Source organism: Varanus komodoensis, unplaced genomic scaffold (assembly GCF_004798865.1).
Source record: "Varanus komodoensis strain SLA01 unplaced genomic scaffold, ASM479886v1 scaffold282, whole genome shotgun sequence".
Classification (NCBI taxonomy): domain Eukaryota; kingdom Metazoa; phylum Chordata; class Lepidosauria; order Squamata; family Varanidae; genus Varanus; species Varanus komodoensis.
The window spans coordinates 54,897-75,116 of NW_025335730.1; the positions used below are offsets into that span (position 1 = coordinate 54,897).

Here is a 20,220-nt window from a genome sequence, read left to right on the forward strand (position 1 = left end):
CACCTGGAGTATCTCCTGGACTGATTCATCCATTAACCCTTCCCTTGTCTTCCGAGAGCTCCAGTGCAGCTTTTCAGGGTTGTCCAGGGCCTCTTAAGTGCTGGCCCCAAGAATTCAGCTAAGCATCCAAAACCTGCTGTAAACACATTTGGTAGGCATTATTTGCAGGAGAAAATCTCATGCATCTGCCAGGACTTCACCTCCAGCGTAATAGCAAGTGAATCAAATGGTGTGCGCCCATTTTCTTGGTGTTTAAGCTAGTGGGCTCACACAACTACTTCCACATTGGATCTGTGCCCCAATAATTAGACTTTCTATGGCTAATTTCTTTATTTCTACACCACCTTTCTGCCAAGGCTGTTCAAAAATTTCAGACACTAAAACAAGGAAGCAAATGCAACTGAAAAGAAAGATCCCCAAATGAAATGTACAACAGAATATAGTTTTTTTCAGGCTATTTAAGGATCTCTGCAAGAATCAGTTATTTCGATTTATTTATTTTTTTTCCGATTTATATCCTGCCTTTTTCCTGCAAAGGGCTCAAGGCAACTTACATCTCCTCCTCCATCTTATCCCCACAACAACCCTGTGAGGTAGGTTGGGCTGAGAGTCTGTGACTGGCCCAAAGTCACCCAGTTGGCTCCGTGGCCGAGCAGGGACCCGAACCCAGATCGCCTGAGTCCCAGTCCCAGGTTCTTCACCACTGCACCACACTGGCTCTCAGAGAATTACAGAGAATCCATGGCCTGGGTGTCTCCTTTTCTGCTCTCTCGGAAGACAGCTACCCTTGGGAAGGTGCAAAAGATGGACTCCAAGTTACTGAAACTGTCCATATCTTATTAGCCTTGCACACAGCTGGTGGGTGTCCGTGTTTGAACTACCGTGTCTGTTTCTGGCCACCCCAACTAAAGGCTCTGGTCCAGCAGAAAAGGGCAAACTGAATGGAGAAAAGGGGGGAAACGTCCTTATGAGGAAAAGTTTTGTTTAGCTTGCAGACGAGTGCTGGAAGACATGCGTCAGAATTGTGCATCCTGCAGAGAAAGGGGTTGGGAGTTTCCTTCTCTCTCTCAATCCCATAATTCAGTTGGGATTTTGCTTGATGGGACGCTCGGCACAGATGAAAAGGACTTCTCTACACCCTGCTAGTTCAGCTATAGGAGTCACTTCTGCAAAACGTAGCAACGGCCACCAATCTGGATGGCTTTCAAAGGGAATTACAAACACTCATGGTGGAGTGGACCAAGCCATGCGTTTTCGTCTGTGAAGTCTTACATGTCCTATTGTGTCAAAGCAAGCCCGTAGTCCCCAGTGACTCGGAAACGAACATTTTAGGGTAGCCCCGCCGAGTTTCTCATTAGGCAGAAGGAAAAATGACAGGATGAAAACAGCATAGTGAAGGACACCAAATGCGGGAACCAGTTCAAACACACGACCAGTAGTGGGATTTAGATGTTTTGAAAACCTGCTGAAGTTTCTTTCTGACATTCACTCATTGTTTTCATGAAGAACAGTATTACAGGCTCAACATTTGTAATTTCTCTGTACTTGGGTTGTCAAAAATGTGAAGATCTGTGCTTCACCTCAAGTATTTCATCCCACTAGGGAAAAGGATTCACAGGAGAGTTACGTAAATGTTACATTTATATCCCACTTTTCCTTCAAGGAGACCAAGGTAGTGGAATGTTTCTCCTCTCCATTTTATCCTCACAACAACCCTGTGAGGTAGGTTGGGCTGAGTGTCAGACTGGTCCAAAGTGAGCTGCATGGATCACTGGGGACTAGAACTCGAGTCTCCCCAGTCCCAGTCCAACACTCTGACCACTACACCACACTGTTCTTCCTTGCTTTCATTAAGCATTGCTCTTTCCACACTCTGAGCATTCTTTGGTGGCATCTCATTGTGGATTCTTTGATGATAAGTAAGGCTACTTCTCTGACTGAATCCCTTTCCACACTCAGAACATTGATAGGGCTTCTCTCCTGTATGGATTCTTTCATGATTAGTTAGGGTACTGCTGTGACTGAAGCTCTTTCCGCATTCTAGGCACACGTATGGCTTCTCCCCTGTATGGGTTCTGTAGTGTAAACCCCGGGTTCGGCTACAACTGAAACTCTTCCCACATACTGAGCATGTAAAGGGTTTCTCCCCAGTGTGTGTTCTCTGATGATAAGTAAGGTTACTGCTATGACTGAATGTCTTTCCACACGCTGAGCAAGTATATGGCTTCTCCCCTGTGTGTATTCTTTGATGGGAAGTAAGGGTACTACTCTGGCTGAAGCTTTTCCCACACTCTGAACATTTATAGGGCTTCTCACCGGTGTGGGTTCTGTGATGCAAACCAAGTGTACGGCTGCAGCCAAAGCTCTTTCCACACACGGAACATTTAAATGGTTTCTCCCCTGTGTGTATTCTTTGATGATAAATAAGAATGCTGCTCCTACTGAAGCTCTTTCCACACTCTGAGCATTTAAACGGCTTCTCCCCTGTATGGATTCTTTGATGATAAATGAGGGTATTGCTCTGGTTGAAACTCTTCCCACAATCTGAGCAGGTGAAGGGTTTCTCCCCCGTGTGGATTCTTCGATGATTGGTAAGATGCATTCTCTGGCTGAAGCTTTTTCCACACTCTGAACATTTAAATGGTTTCTCTGCTTTGTGCCTTCTCTGCGGTTCTCCTTCTTGATTGTTTTTGCTCCCGTCTGCTATAGGATTAAAAAGAAAAACCTGATCAGGGCAAAACAAAGAACATGCACATAATTGGGGGAACAAGGGTTGGTTAAGAGGCAGATCTTGCCATCCATTAAATAGCCTCCGATTATTTGATTTGATTTAATTTAAATATTTAAATCCCATCCTACGTGGAAATCACCACAGGATGGCTTAAAAAAACCAAAACAATCAGTAAACAAAGCAGCAATTTACAACAATTAACAATGCGCATAATATCAACAGAAACATATTACCAACAAAATCAAAATCGGAAACAAAACCAAAACCAAACCGCGACTGTGGATGTTAAAAGCCAATTAAAATTCCCATTCCTTAAAATAGCAGGCAAATAAAAAGGTTTTCACCTGGCGCCAAAAAAAATATCCAGTCAGAGAAAGGAATATAACATTGGCGTTAGCATGATGAGTATTAGCTAGCGGTCAAACTGTTTCTGGAATGCCAAACTGCTTCTCCGACCTGCTTTCTTAGACTTTCCCTCTGAGAAGGGGTGGAGAAGCTCACCTACTTTCTCTTGGCATCCATTAAAGAGGGAGTGGCAAAGACGCCCCACCGGGAATTTTCCCAGGCAGGGCGAGGTGCGGGACTGCAAGTGACGGGACACAAGTGCGTGCCATCAAGCAGAATTATCGGCTGGAGTGGGAAGAGTGGCAGAGGGAAGAAACGGGAGGGGGAAAGGCTGGAAGGGGGAGAAAGGAGGAAGAAAAAGACAGGAATGCTGGGAAGGAGGAGGAAGGGATGAAGGAAGGGCGGCTTCAGGGGAAGAAGCCAGAAACAGGCCAGCTTGGCCTACCTGAGAGATGCACGGCCCAAGCACTAGGGAAGCAAAGTCCCCTGCTGCGCTGGCTTTGGCACAGCTCACTAGCTTAAATCCTGGGAGAAGGAAGAACTTAGGCCAGTGAAGGAACTAGGCCTCTTTGGGAGGTGCAGCAGTGGCGGATCACTGCAGGAGACAATAAAACCCAGTGAGTAACCTTCCTTTCTCTCTGGAGCCTGCGGCCTTTCCCTCCCTCCTGCAATAATAATTAGCAGATTTAGGGACTGGCTGATGAAATTTAATTCGATTTATTTATTTATTTGTTTGTTTATTAAAACATTTCTATGCCGCCCCTTGCCGAAGCCTCGGGGCGGCTTACAACACAATAAAATACAAAAAAATACAAAAATAACAATATAAAATTAACAATATAAAATAAATAACAATGTAAAAGAAGTCGCCCTGGCCAGATAAATTTATATACTACACACACACACACATTCTATATATTTATAGAAACAAGAGTTATATATTGTTATTTTTTATATTTTAACTTAATGCTTGCATTTTACAAACATTTTAACTTAATGTTATAACTTAATGTTTGTATTTTAACTTAATGTTGTGAGCTGCCCCGAGGCTTCGGCAAATGGGGCAGCATAAAAATGTTTTAATAAATAAATAAATAAATAAATAAATAATGAAATGAGATCAGTCAGTTCCTTTCTGTTAATGCAGATGTTTAAAACAGTACTAAACCCTTATCTTCTGTGCTGTCATTTCCATTTTTTCAGTAAACTGTGAATTAGGAGTAAAAATATCTTTGCCAATATTGCAATAACAGAGAGAGCTTCAAAGTCCTAGAAACTTTTATTTCGTGTTATTGCAATATTTCTTGTGAAGAAATAAATAAGAATGGGGGACATTAGCAGACAATACAGCCAAAATCTCTTACGAAGCTCTTCTGCTACTTTTCAAAGGTATAATGATTGGCATATTGAAACTAATAATTGAGCATAATTCATAGTCTGATAAGCAAAATATATGTTTTATTAAGAAAGGCTGGAACAGTAGGCCTAGAAGGCCATCAAGTCCAACTCCCTGCTTGATGCAGGAGTCCAAATTAAAGCCCCTCTAACAGATGGCTGCCCAGCTGCCTCTTGAAAGCCTCCAGTTGGGAGAGCCCATAACCTCCCTGGTTAATTGGTTTAATTGTTGTATTGCTCTAACAGTCGGGAAGTTTTCCCTGCTGTTCGGCTGGAATCTGGCTTCCTGTAACTTGAGCCGGTTATTCCGTGTCCTGCACTCTGGGATGACTGAGAAGAGATCCTGGCCTTCCTTTGTGGCAGCCTGCCGAGGAGTTGCCCAGTGCTATCATTTCTCCCCCAGCCTTCTCTTCTTGAGGCTGGATATACTAGGGAGCCTCCAGCTACGGGGCAGCATACGGCTGTAATACATAATAGTTTTTCCCAGTCTCTCCTCACAGGGCTGTGTTGTTTCCAGTGCCCGGATCACCCTTGCTGGCCTCCTCCGAGCTTTTCCAGTTTGCCTGCGTCTTTCTTAAACTGTGGTGCTCAGAACTGGACACAGCACTCCAGAGGAGGCCGAACCGGTGCTGAGCAACTAGCCTTGCGCGGGATTTCAAAGTGATCCTTCTATTAAAGCGGCCCAAAGTAGCGTTGGCCCTTTTTGCAGCCACATCACATGGTTGCCTCATATTCAGCTGGTGAACGACAACAACCCCAAGATCCTTCCTGCTTGCAGTACTGTTGAGCCAAGCATTCCCCATCTTGTAACAGTGTGTTGGGTTCCTTTTTCATAGGTGCAGAACTTGGCAGAATGACGACCGCATGTCATTCTGTTCTTTTTCGCCCAGTGTTCCAACTGATCAAGACAGTTTTGAATTCTGCTGCCGTCTTCCACTGTGCCACCCGATTGTGTATCATCTGCAACTCTGATCGGCATTCCCTGCACCTCCTCATTCAACTAATGAACAGCAGTGCTGAAGAGCACTGGGTCCACAATGACCCTGGTGGTGCCCTACCTTGCATCACTGTTCTGTAAAGACGAACGAAGCAAAGTATGAAGAGCATCTCAAGAACGCGGAGTAACTGCCATGACGGATGCTCCTGAACGGTACCCGTAAAATGCATTAACATAGCAGCAATGCTGTTTTTCACCATCCGTCCAATCAAAGAAGCTGTTTTACCCTGAGAAGCAAGATTCCTCCAATTCTCCTCCATGATGTCCTTGTGCAGAGCCCTCTGGCCTGGATCCTGCAGTGCCCACTCCTCCTCGGAGAAATGCACGGACACCTCCTCAAAGGTCACAGGATGCTGGAAGGAAGAGGAGGAATAAAGCCATAAATCCTTTTTCTCCACAGAAGCAGTGCCATGATCCCAAAAAGAGGTATTCCCCAGCCTGGGAGTTCTCCTTCAGGATCCAAAGAGGGTGTGAAAAGCGTTCTTAGAAAGCAGCTTTGACAAAAACAATTGCACAGAAATGGATCCACTCAGGTCAAGGGCATTCAGTGGGACAACATTTCCATTCCAAGGTCCAGATTCCATTCCCAAGAAGCATTTGGGGGACACATCCAACTGCTGGATGGGACCCCATGCAAAGTGGGTGGGGATGAAATATCCCCCCCATGCATTCATTCTCCTCTGACCCATTCATGGTGGGAAATAGATCTATTCAGAAGTTAACACGGGCTCATTCCTACGTACAAATAAGCAGGACAAGTTTCTCCAGGTCTACTCAAAAGTAAGGAGCACTGCCTCACCCAGCAGTACTGAATAAAGGAGCCTCTTTCAGGGCTCAGGAGAAAGGCAGTGTTTATCTCGGATCAGTTGCTGATTGGAGCATTTCTCTCTGATCAGCTGCAGCTTGGAGACAACTGCCTCCCCCTCCATGGCAGAAGGGTGGAGACCAGGGGGGAATTCCTATATTTATTTATTTAAAAAATTTATACCCCACCCTATATGCAAAAGTGTCTCAGGACAGCTTACACAAATCAAAACAAACAGTCCAACAATTAACAATAAATGTACATAAAACCAACAATAGCATTTCACAAATGAAATCAAAATCAAAACAGAATCAAAATCAAAATCAAAAATGAGCAAAATCAAAATGCAGCTATGAAAAAGATTAAAACCAGATTAAAATTTCTCACATTTAAAATCATGTGCCAATAAAAAGGTCTTCACCTGGCGCCGAAAAGAATATAAAGTAGGCACCAGGCGAACCTCTCTGGGGAGCGCATTCCATTCTATATAACATTCCGTATGTGATCTGAGCACACAGCAGGCATTTCCTCTCTACCACAAAGAGGAACAGGTCTGGGACAAAGCTGTTGCTTTAGCCTGCTGCCTGTAAGGGAGACAACGGGAGCGGCAAGGGACCTCCTTTTCTGTAAGCATGTTGTGTTTACGACAGCCGAGGGCGGCTGTCAAAGGGGTGGACTGTTTGGAGGGCTGTCATTCATGGGGTCACTCAGACTCAATGACCTCTGAGCTGAGGCTGGTGCTCTTCCCTCTTCGAACTGGAGGGCCTTACAGAGCAAAGTACCTGCCCCACAAAAATACTAATGGGAACATAAGAAAGGCTCTGCTGGGTCAGAGCAAAGAGCCATCGAGTCCAGCACTTTGTATTCGCAGTGGCAAACCAGCTGCCCCAGGATCCCTCCAGCAGGAGGGGTGCAGGACCCCCTCCTGCCCAGCTCCTCGGCAACGGGCTTGTGCAGGCAGGCCGCCTCTGGGGAAGGAGGGCGCACTTGGCCAGCAGGCTAGTAGCCACGGAGAGCCTCCTCCTCCTCCATGAATCTGTCCAGTCCCCTTTAAAGTCATCCAGACTGGTGGCCATCACCCCTTGCCAGCAAATTCCATAGTTTATGTTTTGTGAATAAATAGTGGTACCTTGGCTCATGAACTTAACCCAAATTGGTCGTGAGCCAAGTCAAATTTCCCATAAGTTTCAATGTAAATAAGGTTAATTCGTTCTGTAACTAGTTTTGTTTACTCACAAAAATTTGAAGCCAAGTGACAGGGAAGGCGGGCACAATCGCGATCGTCACCCGATGCAGAGTTCGTGACCTGAGGCGTTCGTGAGCCGAGGTACCACTGTACTTCCTTTTACCTGTCTTAAACTTCCCAACAATCGTCCTCATGGGATGACCCTGAGTTTGAGCATTACAGGAGGAGAAAAATCTTTCCCCATCCTCACCATGCATGATTTTAAATACCTCCATCATTTTTGTTGCCCTCCAATGTACCTTTTCCAACTGAATAATGTCCTTTTTCAGGTACTGTACCCAATATTCCAAGTGTGGTCACAGAAAAGATTTGTATGAAGGAAGTAAGAGTTTGGCAGTTCTATTTTCTATTCCATTCTTAATTATGCCCAGCATGGAGTTTACCTTCTTTCATAGCAGCTACACACTGTGCTGATGTTTCCCTTGAGCCCCCCTCCATTATCTCAAGATCCCTTACTTGCTCAGTCACTACATGCTCAAATTTATTTATTTATTTGGGATATTTCTAACCCGTCCAATCACTGTGCGTCTCTGGACGGCTTACCAAACAGGTTCAATAAATAAAAAAATGTAAAAGCTCATAAATACCCCAACAAAGATAAAACTATTAACCCACAACTGAAAATAAAAAATAATTAAAATCTTTTAACCATTAAAATATTGGATGAATAAAAAGGTCTTGACCTGACGCCGCAAAGCATATAATGACGGCACCAGGCGGACCTCTCTAGGGTGCACATTCCATAGCCAGGGCGCCACCGCAGAGAAAGCCCTCCCAATCAGCCTATATTATCTAGCATTTAAGAGGCTAATACTATTGAGAAGTGGTAATAAAGAACTTGAGAAGTGGTAATAAAGAATTAAAGCTTCACTTTAATAGTCTTCTGAATGGTTTTTGGTTTAGTATGACTCCCTTCAGCTGCAAGACTGGTGATTTCTCCCTTGAAACAAAGCATATTTAAATTTGGAAAACAGAGAAAAAAAATTACATTTCCTGATTCTCTTTCCATGCTTATTTGCAAGCACACTTCCTGACTTCCTTTCCATCCATAAAGAACATTTACATCCCTCAACCTCTTTTCCTTTCAGACTTAACACTATTTTGTTAACTCTTTCTTCATCCATAAGTGCTACGAAGCATTTTGAATTTCAGGACCTGGGTGGAAAGTAATCTTTTTTCCAAGTTTGCAGTTGAGCACAGTTCAAAGTGCTGATGTTCTCTATCTATCCATCCATCCATCCATCCATCCATCCATCCTTCCATCTGTTGAAACAAAACTCCTTTTACATACAAAAAAGAGGCTGCAAAGAAATGCTCTGCTGGGAAAGATCAATGATGGAAAACATTAAAACAACCCAAGGACTTTGGACAAGATTAAGGGACTGGAGATTAAGGGATCAGAAGGTGACATTGGAAGCTAAACAGAAACTCATTCTTACCAGATGTGATGAAACTTGTCTTCCTCACCCTGAATCCCTGGGACCTGGACACTCTGACAGGCATTCAATGGACTCTGCTCTGCCTCTGGGAATTTGGCTGATACTCCTTTCACCTGTAAAAAGAATGCAGCTCTCAAGGCCGAGAAATGGGAACTAGGAAATTAGCACTGGGGCCAGTGTTGCTCCGTTCCTTTGACGTTTATTCGGCCTTCTAAATCCCATAGCCTCACCAGCATCCACGGGAATATTCAGGACAGCCAGCGGTCAGTACATGTAACATGTAACATCCGCTTCACAAAGTTTCAGGTTTGATCCATGCCATCTCTGGGGCAGCCTGGAGATTTTCTTGCCAGAAACCCTGGAGATCTAGGTGTCACGGTCCAAGGTTCCGATGTCCTGCAAGAAGGCTGCCTGCACTCCTATTGGCAGCCCATATAGAAAAACCAAGAATGTGGCATTGCATCATGGGTCCTCAAACTACGGCCCGTCAGCCATATCCGGCCCGCCATGCCGATTTATCCGGCCCTCCTCAGAGCTTTTGGGCTCGCTCGGAGAAAACGATCTCCGAGCAAGTCCAAAAGCTCTGAGCTGACGCAGGCGTACTCAGTGGGGAGATGGCCGCGATTGCGGTTGCGCTCGTGCAGGGAAGACGGGCACGGTCGCAGCCATGCTAGAGGGGGAGGAGATGGCCGTGATCGCGCCCGCCTTTTCTGCACGGGTGCGACCGCGCCTGTCTTCCCCCCGCCCCAGCACGATCGCGGACATAGTAGCTCTGCCCCTTGAATATGGACATGCTCTTCCCCACCTCATCTTGGGCTTCTGCTGCAGCACAAGTGAGCAGAGCAAACATTTTTACTTTTTATTTATTTTTTAATTTTAATTAATGTTGTAAATTAATTTTAATTTTTAATTCTAGTGTTAATTAGTTTTCTTAAATTTAATTTTAATTAATTTTAATGTGCAGTGTGCATAGGAATTCATTCATATTTTTTTCAAACTATAGTCCGCCCCCGCAACAGTCTGAGGGACAGTGAACTGGCCCCCTGTTTAAAAAGTCTGAGGTCCCTTGCATTACATAATCCTTCCTGAAAAAAACCAGTAATGAAAAGACTTGCTGGCTGGTGGGGGGGGGGGGGACACACAGTGGGAGGACTGAATTGCCCATCAGTTTTGATGGCTGCAGGAGTTAATGTTTCTGCTGTTCAAAAGGGGATTCTCTCCCTTCCTCATCTGGAGGACCGTGTCCAGTTCTGGACACCCCAGATTAAGAAAGATGCAGACAAGTTGGAAAGGGATCAGAGGAGGGTGATGAAGATGCTCCGGGGTCTGGAAACAAAGCCCTGTGAGGAGAGATGGAAAGAACTGGGCATGTTGAGCCTCGAGAAGAGAAGCCTGAGGGGAGACAGGATCTCTCTCTTCAAGTACTTCAAAGGTTGCCACAAAGGGGAAGGCCAGGATCGCTTCTCGACCATCCCAGAGTGCAGGACATGGAATAATGGGCTCCAGTTGCAGGAAGCCTGATTCCGGCTAGATATCAGGACAATGTCCGGACTGTTAGGGCAATGGAGGCAGTGACCTGGGGAGGTGGTGGGCTCCCCCACACTGGAGGCATTCAACTGGGCAGCCACCTGGGAGGGGTGGTTTAGCCTGGGAGTCGTGCATGGAGCAGGGGGTTCAACCCAATGGCTCCCTGGCCCTTTCCAGCTCTACCATTCTATGACTGCTGGATTGTAACACACCATTCCAAGGATCTTGTCTTCCCCGGGGAGGTTATTCCCCAGTCACTCAGACCACCAGCTCCAAGAGGATGGCCCAGTTCATTTGTGACACTCTGCCCTATCTCTTTTCCTCAAAACAGACCTGTGGAAGTGTATGTGGCCTTCCTCCCCATGCCAGTCTCACAACATCCCTGCAAGGTAGGCTGGCCATTGAGTTTCACAGCCAGGCGGGAGCTTCAGTCAGGCCTCGAGTCCCATTCCGACCTTCTAACTACCGCACCACACCAGCTCTTGTAGGAATCCCTTCCCCCCTGGGAACTGGTCTATGGCCCACACTCTCTGACCCAGTTCTCTATCTCCGGGAAAGGACAGTCAGCAACTGCTCCAGGATCACCAGCTCCAGCATCTGAGCTTTCGCGTGCTTTTCCAGCTTCAGTCACTGACGGTAAAGGTAGCGGAGTCGGGTGCAAATTTCCCAGAGCCCCTTTTCCTGGTAGCAGAACTCTCGGAAATGCCGGCATGTTTCACTGAAGCAGCACTTGCCCTCTGCCAGGAACTTCTGCACTCTCCTTTTCCAGAATCCCCCATTCTTCCTGTCCTCAGAGCTTGATCCTACTCCCAGACCAGCCAAGTTTTGCTCTCCCATCTTTGAGTTCCGCTCATCCTCCAAAAGAAACCTCCCCTCTCTCTGATCCTAATTTACTTGCAGCAAACCTGGTTTGAATGTGGGGTGGAACCACATCTTGCAAAGGCTGTAAGTCCTTTTCTAGTTATCGGACCAAATAAAAGTATGTGTGTGAGTTTTTTTTGTTTGTTTTTAACGAAAAATGACTAATGACTGGGATTGCTCCCTGCAAGGAAGACAGATGAACTCCAAGCCTCAGGGGGAGACTAAAGACCAGGACAAGACCCACCTCCACATGAGGAGGAGAATGAAACTGGGGCACAAACCATGAAGGTGCATTGCCAACGTTACTCACAGACTGCATGTCTCTAGCGTCCAACCAGCAGATTTCTCAGAGCAGTTTACACCCATTAAAACACCAAAACAATAAAATGAGAGAAGCAATAAATACTACTGTGAAGCTATCAAAAATGAAAGCATTTAAAATATCAAATGGCCAGCAATGAAGCTAATAATCAGATGAAAATTCAGGAATTAAACACATGCTAGAAGAGGCAGATTTTCTTTTGGATCTGTTGTACTACCAGCAGAACAACATCTCTGGGATTGCTTTATAATGCTAGAATGGCTGCTGTTTCACTCCCAGGATAGCCCCAGGAAGCTGTCCCGGCACTGTAATGCAGGATTACAGGCTTTTTAAACTCTGTGCCCATGTCAAGCAGCTAGTCCTCTGGTGCACAGGAAAAGTGGGGTGTGTGGAGGGGAAGCATTTCTACTTGACACAGGCTGCGTAGCCTTCCTGCTAGGTAGGCAATCTTGGCACATCTTTCCCTGAGTTTCCCCTCCAACCACGAGCGGTGTGCATTTCTCCCTCTTTATTCCAGCTCCGACTCGGCAAGCACAAAACGGGCTGAGCTCAGCCGCGGTGTATCGACATTTGCAAGGCCGAGGAAAGCAGGCAGGGCTGCCCAGTGGTGAGAGCAGGGAGGGCCGCGATCTCCGCGAAAGCTCAGTGCGAAAACGGTCGAAGGGCTCTCTGGAGAGCACACCTGAGATAGGCAGCACGGGAGCGGGGGGGGGGGGCTGATCAGAGCCTTCGGCCGCCTCCCTTGGGGGGCGAGCGCAGGATGTACCCCCTCCCCCTCCCCCTCCTGCTCCCTCCTTATCCCCAGCTCTCTGCAAACAAAAACCAGCCTAACTTTGAACGCCACTCAATTCACAGCGCACAGCCCATTTTACTACTTTGCGTGGGGAGACTGCGCGTATGCTCCCCCCCCGCGCCCACGCAGTTGCCTCCGGCCTGTTCCTCCCACTCCCTGCATGCACATCTCGAGCCGCGTCCCCCAACCTGGTGCCCTCCGGCCACCTGCGGGTCCCTCAGCGCCCAGCAGCTCCAGCCCAGCCTGGCTCCTGCTGGGCGGTGGGGAAGGCGGCTGCGGACCCCGCGAAGCCCGCCCCCTCCCCTCCAGCCCTGCATTCCCTCCCCCCACGCCCCCCCCGGACTTACTTGCACCCCCGCGCGCGTTGCACTCCCTCTGCGGAGCCCCTCGCGGTGCAGCGTGGGAGCGCGGCTGCGTGGGGAGGGGGACGCCCGGGTCCCTTTCCCGGGGGGGGGAGCTGGGCCGGAAGTGGGCATGGCAAGCAATAGAGTCTCCTCGTCTCCGGTGCCGCTCTAGGCATCGGGCTCCCCCTTCCCCGAAGGGAGGCAGAAGGGGCAAGTGCCGCCCGGGCGCTGCGTCGAGTCCCAGCGCAGGCAGGTCGTTTGCAGGGGCGCCTTCCCCAACCTGGCGCCCGCCGCATCTTTGCCACCAGCGTTCCAGGGTCCCTGGCCATGGGCTACGTGGCTGGGGACGATGGGAACTGCAGTCTTCCGAAAGCAGCAGCGGCACGTGCTGCAGAAGGAAAGATGAAGACCAAAAGGTCTGCGGAGTTCGATGCTGGGGAAAGCCGCTTTCTGCTTTTCTCGGCGGGCGGGAGAAGAAGGGCGCATTGATCTCTCTGTTTAGCTAGTCAGTTTCTAATCCAGCCAAACTCTCCCATTTAAAAAAAGCACAAAAATACTGTATTTTCCCTCTGCACATTTTCTTTGTAACTTTTAAGTTGGTCTGAGAAAAGTGTTGCGCTGATATGCGTCTTGGAATTTCCTGTTGCCGAAAGTAGCTGTCTTCCTTTTTGAATTAAAAATCGTTTCTGGGCTTTACCGAATCTCAACGAAAAAGGGATTCCCAAGCCGAGCGACAGATATCGAAAGAGTGTGTTTATGACTTCTCATCACTGTGGATTCTCTGTGGATCCACTGCGTTTGAGTTTATCCTGATTGCCCCCCAAAAGTGTCATAGAATGTTTCTAATAAGCAAATCTTCACCCTTTTTCTGTAGGTTCCTTTCCGCGATAAAGCCCTGCTGAAAGTAGCTCACAGTGAAGAAATCCAAAATCTGGTGTTGGACAATATCTTTATTAGAACCAACCAATGTGCCAGAAAAGATTGTACAAGCTTTCTGGTTCCCCAGAGCTTTTCATCATGCTGGAAGAGCTAAGGATGGAGGAAGAGACAATGTTCAAAAACCAGGGAAGATTTTAGGGCCATAAGGAATACCCTATAGCAGTGGTGGCGAACCTATGGCACGTGTGCCACAGTGGGCACACAGAGCCCTCTCTGTCGGCACGCGAGCCAAGTCACCCCAGCGTCGCCCCAGCAGCCGAGCATCAGATAACAGCGCACATAGGGGCGCTATGCTCGGAAAGGAAAGGAGCACATAGCGTGGGCTCATGCTCGGAAAGGAGTAGTGGCGCTGGCTGATGACACATTAGCCGTGACTCGTCCAAGCTTTTGCATGGCCGGTCAGTGCGCTGCCATGGATATATATATTTGCTTGGACTGGCTGTGAGTTTTAATGCATTCGTTTTTATTAACACGAGATTTTAGCCTTGAGTTTTCTTCTGAAAAATTGAAGTTTAATAGCTAAGATTTAGCAAAGAGATGTTCTAATTAAGAGACTGACAACATTCTTTTAATGTTGTGCTGTCCTCCTGGCATATTTGAATCTGCAACATCATATTTAGTTTGGGAAGAATTTATGAAAACAAGAGCAAGGATATATATATTTGCTTGGACTGGTTGTGATTTTAGCAGACGCTCCCACAAGGTAGGAAAAGCACTCAGATGCCCTTTTCAGAGCAGGCCAAAAGCTGGTGGTCAGTGGGACCAGCATACATACAACAGCGAAAATCACATTAATCGTGTAAAAGCATGGCTAATGCAAACTTTTACCTTTCAATAAAAAGCTGTTTGTATCATTGAAAGCTCTGTTATTGTGTTTTTTTTTAAGATACAAGATGTTAATGTATGAGTTATTTTTTCTAAACTACAACCTCAGTATTCAGGTTTTATTGCAATGTTGTGACTTTGTAATAAATAAGTGGGTTTTGGGTTGCAGTTTGGGCACTCGGTCTCTAAAAGATTGCCCTATACACTCATTTCAAAGGGTGATTCCAGAGGTGATATAGAAGGGACGAAAGAGGTGATATATTGGGGATACAGAGGCAATGGCTCATCCCCTTTTCTAAAACCATGAAAGCCAGTTATGAATTTGATCATGCCTGACTAAGCAGAGAAAAGAAACACCAGGAAACATGTGAGTCCTTGGAAAATGCTCTATTTGGGCATGCATGGTGGCATGACCACTACCTGAAGAAGAATTTAATACTCTGAGGTACCTTCCAAGCACGAGAAAATAAGATAACACAGTTTGGCTACAATGGACATCATAAAGTCTAGTCTGAAAACAGTCTGGCTTTTTTTCCTGATATGGAAGAGGCTACATTCGTAAGGATAGCGCATGATTTCTTTCATGCTGCGCTGTATTATTAGTAATTCAAAAATGTTTTAAGAATTAGATTTCTACTTCTGATTTCATCACGAGATGCTCCTTGGTGTTCAGATCAGGCCTCAATAAAATGATGCAGCACTTGGGGAGGAAGATGCAGCCCAGCAGCCCGGCACTGGAGGCCAAGATGGAGAAGACCTGCATGGCCACCATGTACTTGCCCTTGGTGCTGAGATAGGAGGGCACAAAGGACACCCAGACACTGCAGAAGACCAGCATGCTGAAAGTGATCAGCTTGGCCTCATTGAAGGCGCCGGGCAGCTTCCTGGCCAGGAAAGCCACCGTGAAGCAGACGCCAGCCAGGAAGCCCATGTAGCCGAGGGCAGTGTAGAACATGGCCACAGAGCCTTCGTTGCATTGCAAGATGATGTGTCCAGGCTGGGAGTGCATGTCAGAGTCTGGGAAGGGTGGAGAGACTCCCAGCCAGATGGTACAGATAAGAGCTTGAACCCCAGAAGAGCAGAGCACAATGGCGTTGGCCAAGCTCTTTCCCAGCCACTTCCTCACCTTGTTCCCTGGCTTGGTGGCAAGGAAGGCCAGCACCACAGTGATGGTTTTGGCCAACACGGAAGAGACAGCAACTGAGAAGATGATGCTGGAGGCCGTTTGTCGGAGAAGGCAAGTGGCTCTGCTTGGCTGGCCAATGAAAAGGAAGCAGGAGGAGAAAGAGAGCAGGAGGGAGAAGAGGAGGATGTAGGAGAGGTCCCGGTTGTTGGCCTTGACTAGAGGCGTTTCCAGGTATTTAAGGAAGATGCCTAAGACACAGGCTGTGCCGGCGGAGAAGAGCAGGGCCAGGGAAGCCAGGCTGATCCCCAGAGGTTCTTCATAGGAGAGGAAAGTTATATCCTTAGGAACGCACCGATTCCGGTCCCTGTTTGGGTGTTGCTCTTCTGGACACTTGTTGCAGTGGTCTGCATCTGAGAAGAGCAAGAGGACTTCATTCCCCAGCAGAGATTATATCCTGATCCCTGGGCAGCCACACCTTCCAGTAAGGTCGACCATTGCTGAAGTCCTTACAGACCCCTTCCTGTTTGGAAGACCTTGGTGTGCTGCTCTGCATAATGTCAGATCTATAGCCGTTTTTTCCCCTTTCTCATTTTAAAGTGACTCCATGGGGAAAGCCAAACTCAGTTATCTGGTAGACCTGGCCAGAGAGCTGACTGTTCCCTAGGATCACCTGAGTGCTGATGATGTGTTTTGGTCATTCTTGCCATTGCCTGCCCAATGCCTTGTGCTTGCTTAATTTGGGACATGTCCTGACCCCTTCCCCAATTCTGTATGTTATTTTGTAATTTGGAGCTAAGCAACCCAAGGGTAGTTCCTACCACAGCATATCTCTATCTTTTCCCCCAGTCAACCAGGGAAGCAAAGTCTTTGGGGTTCCCCTTGTCTAAAGCTAGTCATTAGTCACTCCTGCTCTATTTCTTCTTTCTTTTTTCCTAAATGTATCATTTCTCTCCCAGACTCAGCTTCCTCCCAAGCACCAGTGTCCATCTCCAACTGATGGTGACCCAGTGAACGAGCCCCCTCCAAAATCGCCTGTCCCTCGCAGCCTGCCCAGTTTGTGCAAACTCAAGGCTGTGTCCTCCTTTACGGAACTGATCCATCTCATATTTGTCCTTCCTCTTCTGCCTTTGGCTTTCCTTAGCCTTGCCGTCCTCTCCAGCGAGTCTTGCTGTCTCGTGATGCAACCAAAGTACAACAGCTCTGGTTCCATCATATTTGCTTGCAGAGCAAGTTCTGGCTAGATTTAATCAAGGAGCTCTTCTTCATCTTTCCATCAGTTCCATCAATCTCAGAGCAATTCTCTGCTTTGTCTTTTCCACAGTGCAATTTTCCATTCCACCTTTGGTGGGCGCTCATCTCCTCAGACATTATCATTTCCTATCCCCGAAGAGACATATTAGAATGAGTGTGCTTGGCTTTGAGTGAGCAACACACATCCCTCCAGATGTTTTGGCCTACAATTCCCATCACCTGCATCCAGCAGAGCCAGCGGTAAGGACTCTCAGAGCTCAGAGAGCAAGGAATCCGGTGACCCACAAGTGGCTGTGCTGTGAAGTGAGGGCAAAACTGAGGTTGTCATCCTTTAGACACATCACGAAAGGAAAGTTAAAAATAGAGGCGGAAGAAGAAAAGGCAGGCCAAAGTAGGGATGGATGGATTCGTAAAGGAAGCCAGTACCTTGAATTTAGAAAAGCTGAGGGGGCTGCCATGGGATGGAGATTTGGAGAGCTTTCATTCCTAGGGTTGCCTACGTTGGAGGTGACTTGATGGCACCTGACAGCAAGAGGGCCCATTCCTTCTGCTGGGCTGTCCATGGAGTCGTTTACCTTCTTGAGCAGAGATTGTTCCTTCGGCACACGGAGCACACGCATAGCAGCAGGGGGGCTTTCCGTCCTGCTTTTTCTTGGCAGATCCTGGGTGGCAGCTTGGGCTGCACCTGGAGCGAGGCACAGGCTGGGAATAGGGAGCATCAGGGAGGAAGTGTGGGGATGCCGCCCACGAGCCGAGTCCAGAAGAGCCCTCCTGGATACCCCCATGTGAGCTGTCAAACTGCAGATGCCTGAACTGAGGTACTTTATATTTTGATCTGTGCTGTAAACAGCTTTGAAATGCTGTTCTGTGGCAAGTGGGTGAAATAGAAATTGAAAATAGATCCAGACACGGTTGACCTATAACCTTTCTCCTGATCCAGTTGATAATGCAGTTCTTGATGTGTAGTCGCAACTTGAGTTGCTTCGTGCTCTCCAGTTGCTTCATTGACTTCCCCTCTACGTGATATTTTGAGAGACATTGGGGCTGGAACCCAAGTTGATGCAGAGTCATGTTGGATCAAACCAAAGGGGAAGTCCGCACACTGGCAAACTCACCTCTCATAGGATCCCTCGAGTGGGATGGGTACAAGACCCCCTCCTGCCCAGCTCCACACCAACGGGCGTGTGGCAGGCAGGTTGCCTCTGCTGAAGGAAGGAGAACATTGCCAGCAGGGCTAGTGGCCTCTGATAACCTCCCTCACGAATCTGTCCAGTCCCACTTTTAATCCACCCACCACTTCCCATGGCAGCAAATTCCACAGCTCAACCGTGTGCTGTGCAAAGCACTCCTTCTTTTGATCGGTCCTGAATGTCCCACCCGTCAGCTTCATGAGAAGACCTCTTTGGGTTTTAGGGGTATGGGAGAGGGACAGGAATGGCCCCCTATTCACTTTCTTCATGCCAGGCACCTTTTTGTGCCCTCAGGTCTTATAGGACAGACGTTTTCCCAAACTATGATCTGCTTCAACTGCATAAAGCTCTTAGCTCTGAAGGCACAACAAACCTCTTATTTTTGGGTTGGCACTGTAATTCCTCTAGGGAGAGCTCAGGTGTATTTTTTAAATACACGTCCTGTGCATTCCCGAAACCTTTAGCAAGAGGCAAAAGGGTACTCATATTTAAGATCAAATCCCATTTCGTCCGTTCTAGAATGGGGGATAAAACTGTGGAGAATCCAAGGCACCTGCAAATGAGGGCGGTTGTGAGAGGTGGTAGGAGCCAGGGGTGCGGCTGTCTGGAGAACCCAATGGGCCAAATCTGGAATGCAGGCCCAAGGCCCTGCACCCCTGTTTCACCTGCAGCCAAAGTCCTGAGAGCTCTTAGCTACCTCAAGTCACATAAATGAAAAGCAAACCAGGTCAGTTCTCACCTTGTTAAATAGTCTGGAATACACAGTGAAGTTTCCATCGATGACGACCTCCCTGAGGAAGGAGGCCCCCCTCCGTATTCTCCCGATTGTCTCTCTATGGATGGAACCATTGGGAAACCTGGTCCAGTTCACGATATCGAAGTCAGCTGCCAGGTCACCCTTCTCATCCAAATATACGCCATCCATGGAAACATTGTAGAGCCAGAAGTTGCTCAGGAAAGGGAAAAACTCAATTAGGAAGAAGAGAAACAAAAGAAATGTCACAGAGCAAACGGGAGACTGCACGGATCATCTGAGCTCTGCCTCATTTCTGCTCCAGTACGAATTCTGCATCTTGAGTTCATGGGATTATACGCTCTGCACTTTCATAGCTCCTCTTATTTCTGAGGGATGGAGGAAATCATGCCATGAAGGGGGCTATCGGAGGGCCGTCCACTGTGGAGCAAGCCCCATGGAGTTCAGTCAGGCTTGCTTCCACAGTAAAGCATGCTGAGGAGTGTCGCCAGAATACTAAAGTAAAACTTCCGCCAAGGGGGAATGCAGAGGGGATGTTTGTTAAGGAACAGTTTTAGAAAGGAGCAGCAGCATAAAGGAAATGTCAGCTTTTACCTTTGTGCTGCAGGGCGGAGGAATACTGATTTTCTTTCCAAAACGTGTCGCAAACAGAAATTTCACAACAATTTTGCCTCAGGTTGTGAACTCCACATCAGGTGATGATCGCAGGCATCTCCCCCCCGAGTGTGCCCGTGATCACACCCAACTCCCCTCCCGAGCACGCCCGCGATCACGCCCATCATCGGTCGCGATCACAGTCACGCTCGTGCAGGGAATATGGGTGTGATCGTGGTCATGCTGGTGGGGGGAGATGGCCACGCTCATGCTCGGGGTTGGGGGGAACAAGATGGCCATGATCGTTTTTTCTTTGTCACTTTGCTTCAAATTTTTGTGATTTAAAAAAAAAACTTACATAAGTATTAACCTTGTTTACATTGAAATTTATGTGGAAATTTAACTTGGATCATGACCAATTTGGGGTGCGACCAGAGTTGTGGAATGGATTAAGTTGGTGAGCCCTGGTACCACTGTAGTTGGCAGAAGACCCCAAATATGTCAGACAGAGGTTTCTGCTTACCGGGTTTTATTCTCCTTCTCTATCCCCATCCTTCTCCGTGCAGCTGATATCCCGGTGCCCTTGCCGGAAGAGCCCATTTTGTCTCCCCTCCCCACGTCACCCTTCTTTGTTCACCACCATTTCCCCCCTCGACCTTCCAGGAAGCACAACGGAGGCCACTAAAGGAAAGCAGCCAGGAAAGAGCAGCATCGCTCCTTGGTCTCCTGCAAGGGC

At 47.6% G+C, this 20,220-nt stretch overlaps 1 protein-coding gene across 1 annotated transcript; it reads right to left on the reverse strand.

Annotated features, from left to right (window-relative positions):
* Positions 1-1,439: 1,439 nt before the first annotated feature.
* Positions 1,440-19,784, reverse strand: LOC123025743 (zinc finger protein OZF-like). Its single transcript, XM_044434687.1, has 4 exons — positions 19,632-19,784; positions 18,876-19,103; positions 5,695-5,821; positions 1,440-2,703 (listed from the first exon to the last, which is right to left on the reverse strand). Exons 1-4 carry the CDS (start codon positions 19,782-19,784, stop codon positions 1,769-1,771), a joined length of 1,443 nt encoding a protein of 480 aa, XP_044290622.1. The 3' UTR covers positions 1,440-1,768.
* Between the last annotated feature and the right edge of the window lie 436 nt (positions 19,785-20,220).

Coding starts and splice junctions, on each gene's coding strand:
- LOC123025743 (XM_044434687.1), bottom strand. CDS start 19,784: ATGGCCATCTTGTTCCCCCCAACCCCGAGCATGAGCGTGGCCATCTCC. Junction 19,104..19,631: donor GTGCTCGGGAGGGGAGTTGG/GTGTGATCACGG, acceptor TTCCTAATTGAG/TTTTTCCCTTTCCTGAGCAA. Junction 2,704..5,694: donor GAGGAATCTTGCTTCTCAGG/GTAAAACAGCTT, acceptor TTAATCCTATAG/CAGACGGGAGCAAAAACAAT.